The sequence below is a fragment of the Paramormyrops kingsleyae genome, chromosome 8 (genome assembly GCF_048594095.1).
Source record: "Paramormyrops kingsleyae isolate MSU_618 chromosome 8, PKINGS_0.4, whole genome shotgun sequence".
NCBI lineage: Eukaryota > Metazoa > Chordata > Actinopteri > Osteoglossiformes > Mormyridae > Paramormyrops > Paramormyrops kingsleyae.
This window is the reverse complement of record NC_132804.1, coordinates 40,709,294-40,726,586: the sequence shown is the minus strand read 5'-3', so window position 1 is coordinate 40,726,586 and position 17,293 is coordinate 40,709,294. Positions and strand designations below refer to the sequence as shown.

Genomic DNA, 17,293 nt, shown 5'->3' with positions numbered 1-17,293 from the left:
ATGCTTTATGCTAGTTCGATTTTTAGATCCATTTTGCATTAAAATGTGCTCTTCATATACAAACCAGTTCTCCAGCTCATTACAACGGCTCATTACGAAACTTTCAGGAAATACACTTCTGATCGTTGTAAATAGTTAAGGATGAATATAAATATGCCTTGTGTTCTTTTTCATGACAATGGATACTCTTATCCTTCTTCTTCCTCTCTGCAGAAAGAAACCATTGGTGATCTGGTCATTGTAAATGGCCAGTTAGGGCATGCAGGGACATACACCTGCACGGCACAGACAGTGGTGGACAATGCTTCTGCCTCAGTCAAACTTGTGGTGAGAGGTAAAGGCTTCAAATATTGTGAATGCATCTGTATACCTAAATGCAGTTAATGTAGATTACAGCAAGCTTTAGGATCTGAAGCCTTGACAACAATATCTCAATTGTGAAATCTGCCAAAAGGACCCATAGGTAAAAAAGTAAAAACACACAGGATATTTATTAGCCTCTGTAACATACCCAATCTGTGCCAACCACCAGAAAAATCTATTTGCATACAGTTAACAGTCTATAGTTTCACCCACCTGTGAAATATGTCTATCACTTTGTATTATATTGCAGAAATATTTCATGAGATCTATAATTTCTCAACAGCAAAATTTACATAAAAAGAAATATATATATGAAAATGTGAGCATTATTAAGATCTGTCAACGATGTTTTGAATATTGCCTCTAGCTAATCAATGGCTTGTTCTGGTAAAGGTCCTCCAGGCCCTCCAGGGGGAGTAGTTGTAAAGGATGTGAATGCAACAGCCCTGGAGTTGGGGTGGAGCCGGGGCTATGATAATCACAGTCCAATTGGAAAGTATATCATTATGGGCAGATCACTGTTGTTTCAAGACTGGAAGCAAATGCAAACAGGTATACAGCCTAATGTGTTATATGTGTACAGAGAATACTAACCCGATTGTGAATAAATATTCATACCTTCAGGTTTACTCTCAACTTATGTTAATGAATTTATGCAATGTGAAATTCCTTTCAATATTACAAAAATGTCAAAAAGCAACCTCATACAGTAGTATTTTGTCAACCTGTGTCTGATACAAATAATTGTGGTAAGTAGGGCCAGAATTGTTATTGAAAAACGAAAAGATTTATAGGATTCTTCTTGTAGCCAATATGAACGGCAGTATTTTTTCTATCCGAGCTTAATAAATCCTCTTATGCCGCATATTTGCACTCATTAGTATGGTTCCTCTGCCTCTCGTTACATGTAAAAGACAGCAGATGGCTTGAAACAAACAGTTTTCACCTCCAAGCATGTTATTCATGTTATGTTTCAGAACACCACTAGGACGATACCCACGGACAGCTTCTTTATTCATATATTTTGCATCAGTCATTTGCATACTCTATAATAATGTTTTACGTCTTAGATGAATAAGTAAGAGGCACAGCAGATAATACCTGCCTCACAGGAGTCAAGTTACATTGGGCCTATTTGAGTTTCTGTGGGATTTTATGTTCTCCCTGTGTCTCCTAAATAAAAATGGCCATATACAGTACTGTGCAAACATCTTAGGGAGTCAAAGAAAATTATATTTAAATTATCTTTATGTTTATGTTGAAAACAATGATAAAACTATGTCTCTAAAAGTGTGCTTCAATGGCTCTCTTAAAATTATCCCAAAACACAAATGTATTTTGTGACTCGACCACTAGCATTCCTCAAATGGCTAATTAATACCTCATTGAGTTATGTAACTAATTAAATTAATTAGCTGGTCAGCTGGTGGTGAAATGTAACACATAAATGAAATGGCTGGGATGTCCCTGAAGAGAGGTTTAAGACCTGATGTGGTATTCTTCTAGCCATCCCATAAGATATCAGTAACTTTTTGTGCTAGTTTTTATTGTCTTACTCTTAATTTGCCTGTCTGATGTTAATTTGTGTTTTTTTCTGAGCATATATACATTAATTACCCAGATAAATAGCTTTAAACATTTTGTATGACTAAGATCACAGTACAGTATACAGTATGTGCTGTTAAATTATCCTAATTTCATAAATCCAAAGAATTTGCCTGTATAACAGTTTTCTCTTCCTTGTATAATGTTTACTGACACAGATCCGCCAAACATTGAAGGAAATGCAGAGTCAGCACGTGTGATTGGTCTGCTGCCTTGGATGGACTATGAATTTCATGTCATTGCTAGCAATATTCTGGGTAGTGGGGAACCCAGCATGCCCTCACCAACTGTCCGAACTCATCAAGCAGGTCAGGCCAATTCCTTCTAAACCATGGAACATAATGAACATTCCCAAGGGATTAATTCTAATTAGTCCCAATAAACAGTTAGGTTTAATGAATGTAATATCATTTGATTAGGACTGTGCATGTGTAATGTTTATTAATTTGTAGAAGTGATCCACATTATTTAACAGGATATTATTATTATTATTACTTTCTGAACCTTGCACATTTGCAGTACAAAACCACTAGAGGCAATCTTGGTGGTAAATTTGTGCTTTTGCTGTTGACTGTGCCACCCACACTAGCTCCCACTGTGGCCCCCAGTGGTCTTGGAGGAGGAGGTGGAGACCGACATGAGCTGATCATTACCTGGACAGTAAGTTTTTGGTTTGTCACCTTTTTAAAGAGGATAACACAGCATGAAATTACAAAGCTTTAATCTTAATTAATTGTAATCCATTTGATTAATTAAAAACAACAATTAAAATATTTAAGGTAATGGAGGAGGGGCAGTGCAGTGTATAGCATAGCCCCCACACACCGTGATCTCAGTCTGGCCCCTGCTGTGTGTGTATGTAGTTTGTATATTGTCCCTATGTTGCACAGAATTCTAGATGCTGCAGTATTCTCCCAAAAACTTAAAAAGTCCAAAAACATGCCATCAGTCATACTGATATCTCTAAAGTGCCCGTAGTCAGGCTGGTATCCCATCCTGGGCTTTCCCCTTTCCCCTTCCCTTATGCTGCCCAGGTTTCCATGACGCAGGACAGGATAAATAGTTTGATGGATGTAAGTAAATGGAGGAAGTTTATTAAGCAACAATATGGGACAATAAATACCTTATTTTACACAGAAATCAGACATAAAAATAACATAAATGACAGCTATATGTCAGGGTGCGTGGAGCGGGCAAGCGGAGAAGCAGGCAAGCAGAGCCGCAAATACGGACAGACGGGGTTTATTTAAAGGAAGACTGGTGGACAAGGAACTGCACATAACAATACATGACACTACAATGACGGATCTGGGGAAAACAGACTGAGACTCGGACTAAATACAAAAGACTATCCAGAAATAACAGGACACAGGTGATCACAACCAGGAATTGACACCAGGTAATGAGGGGGCATGGCACACACAAGGATCGTACGGAGCCGGGCGTGACACTATAATAACAGCATATAGTTTCTTTATCTGGGGAGTTATGTGAAAATGTATTGAACTGTATGTAAGCTAGGAATGAAGTTAAATAAATATTGATATCCTGACCAGGGATGACATGGGATTTCCTGCTTTTAGAGGGGTGGATTTAGGACTGGACTTTAATATCCAGCAATCTGTCCATAACTAATTAGTTAGGTGAAGGATAATGTGCACAAAACAAATAATTTAAATGATAGTAAGTCTAAATCGAATTTAGTTTGATCTATGCCATTACTGTTGCTATTATTGTCGTTATTATTATGAGCCAATTCATTTCAATGAAAAGGCTCATATTACTCTTCACCTAGTAGGGCTTGCCTAGATGGACGGATTGACATATTGTTTGTCTCGGTACACCTTACAGATTGCGTGCAATTCCCTCGCAAAGTAAAAAAAAACTTTATTATGCGGCTATTCATTTCAATGAAAAGGCCCATATTACTCTTCACTTATTAAACAATACTTTCCAAATTTGCGCTTACCCATTGAAATGAACAGAGATGGTTTTGCAGCCGAGTCGTAGGGCTTGCCTATCCGGACGTATTGACATATTGGATGAATCGGTACACCTTACGGCTCGAGTGCAATTCCCTCGCAAAATCGACTTTATTTATTATGGGCCTATTCATGTTAATGTAAGGCCCATATTACTCTTCACCTAGTAAACTATATTTTCCGAATTTGTGCTTAGCCATTGAAATGGAGGGAACTCACTTCAGTGCCAAGTTGTAGGGCTTGCCTAATCAGACGGATTGACATATTGCTTGTCTCCGTATGCCTTTCGGATCACGTGCAATTCCCTCTCAAAGTTAAAAAAAAACTTTATTATTATTATTATTATTATTATTATGGGCCTATTCATGTCAATGAAATGACTATATTACTCTTCACCTAGTAAACTACATTTTACGAATTTGCGCTTAGCCCATGAAAAGCACGGAGCTCAGTTTGGTGCCAAATCGTAGGGCTTACCTAGATGGATGGATTGACATATCGTTTGTCTCGGTGCACCTTACGGATCTTGTGCAATTACCTCTCAAAGTCAAAAAAAAACTTTATTTATTATTATGGGCCTATTCATGTCAATGAAAGGCCCATATTACTCTTCATCTAGTAAACTACATTTTCCGAATTTGCGCTTAACCCGTGAAAAGCACGGTGCCAAATCGTAGGGCTTGCCTAGCTGGACGGATTGACATATCGTTTGTCTCCGTACTCCTTACGGATCGCGTGCAATTCCCTCTCAAAGTCGAAACTTTATTATTTATTATTCTTCCGTGATTTTGGGCAATTAATGTAGGTCGTACCATAGCGTGCAGCCAAACAATCTATATATCAAAAGTGAGTCCTTCATGGTGTGAGGTGTGCTATTACTTTTTTGTGCAGATTATGTTACCATGGCGACATTATTCACGGTCAAACACACTAAAAATGTCATAGGATTGCATTGAATGCTAACTTGTACCTAGCATTAGCCTGTGTTTAACCATGTGAAGAGTAGTAAGGATCGTGTTTTTTCATGGAAGTGAATGGCCCATTGACTTCATTGCATTTCAGTCAACGTTTTCCTACTCTGCCAATGTTCATGCCACAGCAACAATACTAGTTACTCAACATCAGCTCTTATCACCTAACACCTTATGACCACCATCTTGACCCGCACTCCTCTTTCATCCCTTGTTCTCTCCCATTGATTTCAATGCATTTCTATCAAAGTTTTCCTATTCGGCCACTGTTCCTGCCACAGCTACAAGACTCAATAGTCAACCTCAGGCCTACTCACCCAACACCTAGCAATACTGTAGCAACCATCTAGTGACGTGTAGCAACCTCCTAGCAACGCCAAGCAACCGCCTAGTAATGCCTAGTAACCATCTAGAAACCAGCTGGTATCACCCTAGTAATGCCTACCAGCAACCTAGTAACCACATAGGAACACCCTACCAACCATCTACTAATGCCTAGCAACCCCCTAACAACCACCTGGCAACGCCTAGCAACGACCTAGCAACCAGCCACAGACAGCCTAGCAACGCCTTCCGACACCTTAGCAACCACCTTGCAGCACCCTAGCAACCACCTGGAATTGCATACCGACCATCAAGCAACCAACTACCGACACCCTACCAACGCCTTCCAACACCCTAGCAGCCACCAAGAAGCACCATAGCAACCATCTAGTTATGCCTAGCAACACCCTATCAACCACCATAGCAACATCCTAGAAATCACCTAGCAACGCACTGTTCATCCACTTTATTAGGAGCACCAGCTCTTCCATGGTCAACAAAATAGGCCCATCCCTAAATTTCTTTAGCAAGAAATTGTTGTTGTTGTTGTTACTATTATTATTATTAGTAGTAGTATATATTAAAAGAAGGACTTCAAAAAGAGAACAAAAGCATTTTGTTTTTACTATTTCCTCAGCCTATGGCACGGGAGTATCAGAATGGAGATGGCTTTGGCTACATCTTGGCTTTCCGTAAAAGAAATGCCCCCACATGGATGGAGGTGAAGATTCCCAACGTTAAGTCTTCACGCTACGTCTACAGTAATCAGAGCCTGTCCCCCTACTGTCCCTTCGAGGTGAAGATCAGGGCATACAATGAGAAGGGGGAGGGACCCTTTAGTCAGGTGGCTGTGGTTCACTCTGCAGAGGAAGGTGAGGGCACAAGTTTTGTTTAGGACAATAGGGAGATAGGCATTTAGAAAATATAAGAGCTATAACTTGCGACATAAAAGTACTAGATGCAACATTTTGGATATTTCTTTAAGGCAGGATATTAAGCAGTAGTGATATGTCAAAACAGAATTAAATGTATTTTGGTTTACATCAATATGAAGAAAAAGTAGACCAATGCCCTTAGTTGAGTTCTATTTTTCATCCCCTGCTAGAGCCTACTGTCTCTCCCCGAAAGATCAATGTCACGGCATTGACTGCATTTGAAATATTAGTGTCCTGGGAGCCTGCACAACTACTGATGATGAATGTTCTACGAGGATATGAGGTCAGACATCACATATCTAAAAACTGAGAGTGACACAGTAAATAACTTTCAGCATTTCAGTAGCAAACCTAACATGTTTCCAGATGTAGAGAAATTAATTTTATAAATCTGCTTCTTTTTCCCATAGTTACTGCATCCATTACAAAGAATCATCATCTTGTCAAGAATGTGTAGCTTTCTAAATGCTCTATTTACAGTATAATACTGTAATCTCTGTGTTAGTGGGTTTTATTAATGTGAAGTTAGTGATCCGCTTTAACAAGAGCAAAGATTTTTGGCTTGGTTTAAAAATGTTAGCAAAGTGCTGCAATAGATCTTTTTGGAAACCTTTTAATCAGCTCATGCTCCATATAAATTTATTATACTGATAACAAGCATATTCAGAAAGATGCAGTGTGAAGAAATGTCTTAAATTATATCGCAAATTAACACTCAGAGGGACTAAGTCCAGCACCCAGTGATTAAAACAGTAGTGGACATAGAACACAATCACATGGCTTGTTGCAAGCCAGCTCACACATGCTATAAAATAGGTTTTCATTTGCCCTTTGATATATTATAATAACAGGTTTATTACTATTGATTTATATATCAATGATGCAAGCAGCATGTCAGTTAATGATCACGGCGTGACTGGAAAATGTAAGGATCAAATTCCAAAAGAAAGAGCTACTCTTCTTCCTATTTTCTTTACTTAACACCCAACTTTATAAATAAGCATAGAGCCTGAAATTTATGCAAATTTATTTTGATAAAAATACATAATGAGAACTACCTGAAATGTATCACTGTATTTTCCATTCCAGATTCGCTACTGGCGTCAACATGACAAGGAGGCAGCAGCTGACCGTGTGAGGACTGCTGGTTTAGAGACAACGGCACGAGTCTCAGGCCTTCGGCCCAGCACTCTTTACTATGTGATGGTTCTGGCTTACAACAGTGCTGGCACGGGACCACCCTCGCCCCGTACCACAGTTATCACCAAAAAGCCCCGTAAGGCCGCCACAGCACAAAGCATAAGCCTGGTCTCAACAAATGATCACATCAAAGGAATCCCCTTTAGTACTCTTCTACAATTTCTAGTCACAAAACACAGCTTATTCCCAGTTTACACTTAAAGTCATGGGAATTAACAAATGAATGTTAAAACACTGTAAATATGACAAAAATCCTCTTAGAACATTTGGTGCAATTTAAAATGCTTAATTTTAAATGACTTTTTGTACACAGCTCCAAACCGTCCACCAAGCAATGTCTCATGGAGGACTGATGGATCCTGGGTAACGGTCATGTGGGACCATGTCAAGGCAATGAAGAATGAATCTGCTGTGCTGGGTTATAAGGTATTAAATACAAAATATGTCTGATTGTGTGTTGTCAGCTTTCTGTAGTTTAAGTGTAACTGAGTATTATTCCACATTTTATCTCTTGATTGGACATCTGTTCTTGGCTTTGAAACTGTAATTCAATTATACCCCATTAAGTAAGCCAGCCAAAATACCAAGACTTCAAACTGTGCAATCCAATTGCCTTAATCACTATCACAAAGAACAAACAATGAGCGATATCACTAGATAAGACAACATGGGTTTAAAGGGACAATTCAGGTTATTGGAGTGTTTAGTGGCTCAGCATGTTAGGTTGCTTTGCCTGTAATTGGAAGTTTGCCAGTGTAAATCCCAGGATTAGCAGAGTGATTGCACTGTTGGACTCTTGAGCAGGGTCCGTAACCCCCATTTGCTCCAGGGATTGTTTAACCCTGCTTTCTCAAAAAAAAATTGTCAATTTGGATAAAAGTATCTGCTAAATAAATTAAATGTGGATTTTTACTTCTAGATTCACCAACATTTTTACTGAATAAGACTTACAATATGGAACTACAAAGTAGTAACATTACTTGGGAAATTCATTGGTACCCCTGTTGTTCACTTCTGTTTTTTAAGGTCCTGTATAAACATGAAGGTCATTCTGCCTTGAAGGTTCTTGAAAAGGGCAAAACCTCCATCAGCCTGCCCCTGCCCAAGGACAATGGCTACGTGGTTCTGGAGATACGTGCTTGGGGGGAGGGGGGAGATGGAGTCCCTCACGAGACCATTGTGTCTAGGGATTCAGGTCAGGAACTTGTGGACAATGGAAGCAACCATCAGTCATTTCACCATATTTGAACTTTCTGACTGGTGTAGCTTTGTTGACATTGCGTAGCCCATATTAGTACAGCTTAATATTTGTTTTCAGAAAAGCTCTGTTGACTGCTCACACTCTAAAAAAAAGTGTTCACTCAGCTCAAAATTTAAAGGCAACATGCTTTACAAAGTTTTCAGTTAAGTCAACTGAATCATACAAATTTAACAGACCTATATACAACTTTAAGTCAATACAGTTATTCAAGTTCAACTAACCTAGATAGAGGTTCAACTTGAACTGTTAAGTGTTTAGCTGACATATTTTATGTATTAATACATACGTAAAGACGTCAAATCTTTCATTACTTTAATAATTCAACTTGCCTTTACTCACAAGTAGACCTGTTATAATATTAAATATTTCATATAAGTTATAATATTTTTACAATATTTGTTGAGAATAAGTGTTATATTATCAGAAGAAAACATTAGGTTTTGCTTGAAAATAGAAGACAATTTTTGTAAGACAGATTTAGTGAGGGTCTAGGTTTTCTTCTTTTGGGATATGAATCCAAAGGGAAAAGATAAAATCGACTACACTGTGCATCCAGTCAAGACTACATGGGTCAAGCTGACATTATAACCAATAAAAAAAAAGACTATAATTTTACAGTGCATAAAAGAATAATAATATTGGACTGGCATCTGGTAGTGCTGAAATGTTGATAGGACATCATGACTCAACACCGCTTTCAGGGATTTTTGTTTAATTAAGAAAAAAAATTCTAAATATAATGCATAGCTGATTAAATTTTCTTTGACATATTGGTAATGCTAAACCTCATTAACATAGAAGGATCATAGTAAAGTTATATTTAAATCTCAGACACTGAAAAATACAAAAAATAATGTTTAGCAGAAATTCAAGGAAAATTGAAAAACTTGTCTTAAAGGATGGCATACTGAAAGCCATGGCATAAATCTAAAATGCAAACGAAACTTGCCATAATGCAGGGGTCTTCAAACCCCTTGGTGTATACAGATATGGACCCCCTATTTAATCTTCATAAATGTGTTCCCCAGTTTAGCCCCATCCTGTAATAAAATATTTATAATAATAGCCTTTATAATCCATTTATATTGATTGTTTTGAGTGCTAAGCCAGCTTATTATTGTCTGTTATTTGTGTACATTTTTTTTTATTTTATGAAAAAAATCTATAGAAAACCATATTTTTTCCTAAGTTTATATCTGACCCTTCCCACTCCACATTTCACTTAATGTTAGCTCAAAATAAGGGGACTAGGCAGATGAAAGAATGAAGCAAATTCAGCTTGCTATTTATCGCTAGCTTACGTGCATTTACCTTCCACATACCCGGCTGTATAGAGAAGCTATTCCTTATAAATCAAGATATCCGCATATGTCAGCCTTGGCTGATATTTAGAATTTTAGATATTTAGATGTTACAGCACCAGAGCAAAAGACATAACTACTAATGAAGATGTTTGCATTGGACAATCAACCATTTTCTATAGTGGAGGGATTTTGTGAGCTCATTCACCACTTAGATGACATTTCAGAAAACTGTTGGTGCACTACTGGTTACATTGGTTATAATGCAAATGTAGATAGTTAATGTTGGCCACATTGGCTAGCATTAATTAATGTACAATTAACGCTAGCTAAAGTTGCATAAAACCTCATACAGTGATTGCCTACTTGCAGCTGTGTTCTAGAAAACTGACTGTTGTGGCAAACATGAAATATCCAAATGGATCTAAAATTTGTTCTGTTCTGAATTGCAGGTGTGAAATTGCAAAATGGCTGCTTAAACAAAGCTTTAGCTTCTCAACAATCCAAATACACATGCGCAACCAACTTGCACTGCACATAAATGAATGAAATTAAAATAGTAAATTTGACAAATACACAATGCAGAATTAATACAGCATTCGAGGGGTAATAGCAGAGTTGACACATTTATTTGTAACTCAAATGATAGCTTTTTTTGTCAACCTTACAGGCCAATTATAATTGAGTGAACAGTATGCAAGTTGGAAAATGTGCTGCTATGACTGCAATTTGACATTTAGAGACTGGTTATTATTTCAGCCAGGTAATAAATTTGTTCCATTAAAAACATAAAATAAATATTATAAGACAATATCATCGCTGGAAATGCAATAAAAAAAAACAACATCCTCATCCACATGCATTTAGTAATTCTCTTATAATTGTTGAATGATTTTCTGTATTTCAAATGATAAAAAAAAATCATAATACAAAAATATTTATACAGATGCTCCTCTACTTACGAACGACATACATTCCGAACGGCCGTTCGTAACTTGAAATGTTCGTAAGTCGTTATTCAACATCATTTTAAGGGTATACACAAGTACAAAAAACTAGGATGCTGGGAGTATGCATGGCCAGAAGTCATACTAGGCAGAATTGGCACACAGAAAAAAAAAATTGATATTGCGGACAGGAAATGATAGCCCAATGAACACAATTTGGACTTGCAGTCCTCTGTTCGTATGTCTGAAAGTTCGTAAGTTAAAAGTTTGTAAGTAGCGGAGCGTCTGTATTCAATTTATTATAGCCGAGAAAAAAAATATTTTCTCAATTTTCCAAGTTTCAAGTCTAAACACAGTTTTGTTTCCCCACAGGAACTGGAATGATGGTTCAGAACATTGCCAAGATTCTCAACCCATGCTCTTTTTTACTTTTTTCCATTGTATCAGTATTCACATTTATTGGCCTACTTGAACTATGAATGGTTTTACTTCAGGCTGTAAGCCTGTTTCCTTGATACACTTATCTGACCTTAATGATTTTGTATGTATTGGGTGGGGTTATCATGTGAAACATGCTTAAGGCAAGAACAAAAGTCATGATAAATAGGTGGGATGGGTGTTTAAAAACAACAAAAATTGTATTACTGTACGTGTGTTTTTCTAAAGAAAAGAAACTTTTATAAGACTGTGGAGCAATGTATACTGGAAGAATGCAAACTGGGTAAACTGACTGGACAGCCTGATTGTGAATTGAAATAAAACACATGCCTTATGGTAAAATAAATGTGAAAAACACATTTTCCCAGAAGCTGGTTTACAAACATATGGCCATCCCTGTCCCTGTAACTCTCATTCTCTTTTAAATAACTACAAATGGTGGCTCTCAATTGATGAAGAATAGTTTTTCAGTACTTGATATATTTTGTTCCTGTTTCCTACAAGTAATGGACAAAGGGGATACTGAGTAAAGTTACCAGTATAGTTTACAAAAAGAATTCAGATTCACATGTCCCAGGGAATATGTTTCAGTAAAATATCTGATACTTTTAATTTTGATTACTTATTGAAAGAAAATATAAAATAAACCAGTGACATACTACAGACATAAACAAAATATATTCTGCAGCATTTCAATAGCAGGGAATGCTCTATCTATAAGGCCATCCTCCAAGCTGTACAGAAATGCAAACACAAAAACAGTTCAGTATGCATTTGAACAAGGTATTTTATTTGTACAGTTCGGTCTTAGTGCTTGAACACTGAGCTGAAGCATTGTTACTCCAAGAAGAAGGATGCTGGTTAACAAAATATGCAAATTTGCCTATGACTAGTGTCATCTAGCTGCATGGTGGCTCATTTGGTTGGAGGTTGGGCCTGCTTTACGTGTGCTTCAGGCAACCCTGACCTGCATACATATTATAGATAGTAACTGATATGTAAGGAGTGGTGTATTTGCAATTTCCCTGACTACCAATAACAAAACAATACAATGTCATATGGAGCCTGGACCCTATCCCAGAGACCATAGGGCACAAGGCAGGGGAACACACACTTGGACTGTGGAAGGAACCTGGAGTTCATGCAACATGAGGAGACCATGCAAACTCCAGACTAACAGGATTCAAACCCTTAATCCAGGAGCCTGAATCACTAAGCCAGACTTCTTGCTTCACTGGAAAACTTGTAGTTAATGTATCCCAATTTAAATGGACATTATCTTTGTCCACTTACATTTAGCCCAGACTACCATAAATTTGACAAGTTATACAACTAAACAAGAAATCCTGCTTTGTGATGCAGGCCCCTGGAGGTATGAAGCAAACATTGAGGCACCATGCTGCCAATTACATTCTGGTATTCAAGCATTTTTATGTCTTAATACATATTAAGACACATATTTAATTTGAAAACACTGCTAACACAGGGAAAAGACTATAAAGTTTATCATAGTCAAATTCATTTAACAGCAATATATTTTTTGTTGTTCACTTCCTGTTGATGTAATGCAGCTGAAAAATGTGTTCTTCAAATTTTTTTTTGTTTCAAATCAAAACAAAGTTATTAATACAAATTTAATTTTGCACTATTTTATTCTATATTTGATTTTTTTTAGATATTTGAGTGCTCACACTGTTGGTATTTAGATGTTGGTATTTGTTCATAACCTGGTCTTTTCTACAGAGCTAAAGTATTCTCCATCAGGAGTGCTGAAACAAGCAATTACCTTTGGGCATATTGCTGTGAACTGGCTTGTAATTTGCTGTTAGTTTTTTTTTTATTTCATTGTTGGAACTCAATTGAATTATGAATGGTAACTGAAGATAAGAGTATGCATTTTCAAGGGCATATGTAGAGCAGTTTTTGGGATAAACTGGGCATTAGGAAAGTGATATACATCACTTATATACATTTGATTACAAGAAAGTGTTGACTTTTCCAACAGGGAATACCATAATAACTGTCCAAAAAGATGTAAAATGTGCATTTAACCTGGAATTTACATTACAATTTTGTCTCATTTTTATTGAACCATTCCTTTAATTATTTTAAATTGCAGTCTCATGAATTTGGACACACATTGTTATATGTGGAGTTGCATGCCTAAGCATTACCCTGAGACCAAAAGAGATATTTATTTTTGTTATTGAAGATAAAATAAGTACATATTTATACTGGGGAGCATGAGCATTGAATTATAAGCCATGTTTTTATGACTAATTTTCAATTACGTAAAAAAATAAATCATGCCATGATTTTGGATGTATGTTCAGTGGTAAGGAGGGTGAAGTTATAAATACAGTGTGGCTTTTCAGATATCGCACACGTTGAAACAGTTCTTTTAAACATTCAAGATACTAACTAAAAGTACTCTAAGCATTTGATTTGGTAGTAGTCGTTGTAATATCATTTACTGTATCTAACCTTACATAGGCTACAGCCCTGCAAACCCAGATGACTACGTAAAAATATTCATTATGTTTGCATTAGTGAAACAAAGTACGTCAGTGGCCAGGCCCACTAGAATGTTACTCATCACTGAACTTCATGAGTGAATTTCAGGGTGATTTTCAATTTTCAATTTAATAATAATTTTGTAATAGATTTTGTATATTGTAAAACTGAAGTGTGAATTGCTGATGACATATAACTCTTTTTACACACAAAAACATTGACTTGAATCACATTTAAGAGGAGTTAGAACTAAACAAATTGGCTAAGAAAGTCTCTATTTTAACTGTTACTAAAACCATGGTATTCATATAGTATATGATTCATAACTAAAATGATTATCTTAATCACATCATGCAGCTTATCACTGACATGCTGAGTTTGAGACAGAGGATGTCTGAATTAAAATGAGAGGATCTGTTGAAACTGGAGTATCACGCTGGAGTATCAGGTTGAATGAGCCATTATCTACCATCATGTAATTGTCCTGATGCAAATTGTAAGAGTTTAGTTATGAATTAAATTTTATTTATTTACTTTTTTCCTGCCAGGTTTTGGCATAGCACCAGTGCATTTTATGTTTAGTGGCTGTTAGTTCAAGATATTATTTCAACTTTTAATTAACAGTATCACAACACTACCATATTATAAAAATTATAAAAATATTTAGTAGCTTTACATTAACTGCACCTTCAAAATGCTTTCATATTTCGTTCATAAAACGTTTAGTACACCTTCATAATGTATTCATTAAGTATTCATAAAACATTCATAAACATCATGTATGTACTGTATACCTTAACATCCTAACATCCCTTAACAGCTGTAATATACATTAATAACAAACATTATATAACAAACATTATAATTGTATAATCATGTATTATGCACTGTATGTTCTATGAATGCATAATGAATGCATTATGAAGGTGCACTTAATGTAAAGCGTTACCAAATATTTATTATTATTTTATAATTTATGTATTATTATGGGGAAAAAATGGTTAGGATAGAAGACGTGTTAACTTACAAGTGGGAAAAATCCAAAAGTGATTATGAACAGTATATGATTATTGAGAAAGGAACCATGGGATTTTGAAAAAACTTAGGAACCTGGGAAAAAATGACATGTAAATAATCATCAATAAACAAATTCAATTGTATTTAAACTGATGCTTTTTTCTTCCATCGATTTTGTTTTGTTTAGGTATTTGGTGTTTTAGTTTTCAGTTCAAGGATAGTACAATCCATGTGCTTTTGTCGCAGCCAGGATCCAAAAAGTGTTAAAGTGTCATTTGTAGATTAGTATTTTGAAAGGGCTTGTTTTTTTAAATATTAGAAAAATATGGAAACTGTTCAAATATGTTGACTGGTATGTGCATAGTAATTTTAACAAAGACGTAAAATTAAGTGTATTTATTTTTTTTCATCAAGATTACCTTCCATTGCCTTTAAAATGTCAAGCAGCTTGGCTATGATTTAATTAAAAAATGTTTCCTTAATATGCATATTTTAACAAGCCATCAGTGGTATAATAAGTTGTCTAAAAAAAGGGTTTGTTCTTTTTTGGACTGTGGGGGGATACTGGAATACCTGGAGAAAACAACACAGCAACATGGGGAGAACATGCAAACTTCACACCGTGGTTTCACACTGATTAGCACTGTTGCCTCACATCTCTGCTCTTACCTTGTATGGAGTTTGCTTGTTCTCCCCATATTGTTGTGGTGTTTTCCCCATTCTCATGTTATACTTGAAATCACACCAGAGGAAGCTCAGGCACACATGTTTTTGGACAGTGGGGTGATACTAGAGCACCCAGAGGAAACTCCATGATGAGAGAACGCAAGCTCTACACAAATAGAGCCAGGCAGAGTCTCAAACGCTGGCCCCAGAGGTGTAAGGCACCACCCTCCAAATAAATTTACACGAAAAAATGCATAGACTGTGACAGCCCAGGCAGAATATTTAAACAACAAAAGTGTGGTAAAATAACCACATTTCACTTCAAAAAACTTTATCATGAATTGTACTGCACATCATAAAAAGCAGAAGTGCAAAGTTCAGATTGGTTGAAACAAAATCTTGTACTTTCTGGACCTGAACTTTCTACCTCTAATATAAAGAAGGTTGATGAAGACCTTTGAGGACTAACCCCAGACATCTCTGCATTTCACCCAGTCTGGGCTGGTCAACTGGACTTTTTTTCCTTCCAGTAATTCCTGGATGCTGCCTTTCATTTCTCTCTCGGTTTCTTCCTTTTTTCACCATTTTTTCACTTTGGATGGATGCATCTAATCTGTTCCTGCTTCTTCAGTAGATAATATGGAATAACTGGCAAACGATGGCATCATGTCGGTGGCGGCAAAAGACGAGGAGGCTCCTCTAAAAGGAGAACACGCCCTTTTAAAAAGTCCTTCTAAGGACTAAAACAGGTACTGAACAAGCACTGAATCAACCACACACAAAGAGGCCTGACGCTGGACTGTAAGCTACACAAGATGGGTAATTTATACAATGCTAATGACGTGTGAAGATCGGACAGGGTTCACATAAGATACAGACAAACACACAAGCGACAATAGGGAATACAAGTATAAATGAAAACAATAGGCTATTTACAGTTGCTCATGAACATGCTGGGATACGCAAATCTACGCTACAAAAACATTACTTGGTTTCATTTTGTGTCAGTAGTAGATACAAGACAAGCACAAGAGTTTAAGTATAATAAGTATAATAATCTTGAAAAGATGATTAAAAGTCACGTATTCAGCTGTTTGTTCAGAGAAGCTTAATTTCTGTAAGCTATACCCAGATTCTAATGCCTTGTCCACACGTACACAGGTATTTTTTAAAACGTACCTTTTTCTATAGGTCTTGGGCTTTTGTCCACACGTAAAAGGCGTCTTAGGTCACTGAAAATGCAGCTTTTGCAAAACTCCATCCAGGGTGAAGATTTTAAGAAACTCCGTCTTCAGTGCCAACATGTAGACAGGGAATAAGCTATTAGTTAAGTTCTCCCCAAACGAGCTTGATGGGCTGAATGGCCTCCTCTCGTTTGTAAATTTCTTATGTTCTTATGATAAACCTGATTCATAACTGTAAGTACGTCAGCCACATAAAATGATCAGCCCAGTTACAGTGCTGATATCCACCGAATAATTCGGAGGATATGATGCATATTATATATCAGCACGATGTCATACATATCTAACGTGTATGGAATCAAATCTTAATCTCATAATGACTCTAAGTGACATCACATAATGATACCCTGTGTATTACATGCTGAGAGATTTTTTTTCTGTGCCATGGGGTATGAGTGTTCCGTTCCAGGTTTGCCCCTCCATCCACCTCCCCATTCATCTGCTTTGCCTCCACAATCCCGCCCACGTCTTACTCATATATGTCATCCAGTTCATCAGTTCCATGTCCCATATCTGAAAAGACCA

General features: G+C 36.7%; 2 protein-coding genes across 3 annotated transcripts in view; both read left to right on the top strand.

Annotated features, from left to right (window-relative positions):
- The window catches only part of LOC111839630 (contactin-2-like), a 144,867-nt gene extending 133,091 nt beyond the window's left edge, over positions 1-11,776 (top strand). For both annotated transcript variants that reach the window (XM_072715872.1, XM_072715873.1), the window contains 10 exons: positions 214-334; positions 757-915; positions 2,127-2,276; positions 2,558-2,628; positions 5,883-6,117; positions 6,351-6,463; positions 7,270-7,456; positions 7,694-7,806; positions 8,407-8,575; positions 11,262-11,776. In XM_072715872.1, the coding sequence (XP_072571973.1) occupies positions 214-334; positions 757-915; positions 2,127-2,276; positions 2,558-2,628; positions 5,883-6,117; positions 6,351-6,463; positions 7,270-7,456; positions 7,694-7,806; positions 8,407-8,575; positions 11,262-11,368 (1,425 nt within the window). In that variant the 3' untranslated portion in view covers positions 11,369-11,776. The remainder of the gene's footprint in view (positions 1-213; positions 335-756; positions 916-2,126; positions 2,277-2,557; positions 2,629-5,882; positions 6,118-6,350; positions 6,464-7,269; positions 7,457-7,693; positions 7,807-8,406; positions 8,576-11,261) is intronic.
- Positions 1-17,293, top strand: part of LOC140592358 (chitinase-3-like protein 1) — a 137,532-nt gene that overhangs the window by 45,448 nt on the left and 74,791 nt on the right. The gene's annotated exons all lie outside the window — the stretch shown is intronic.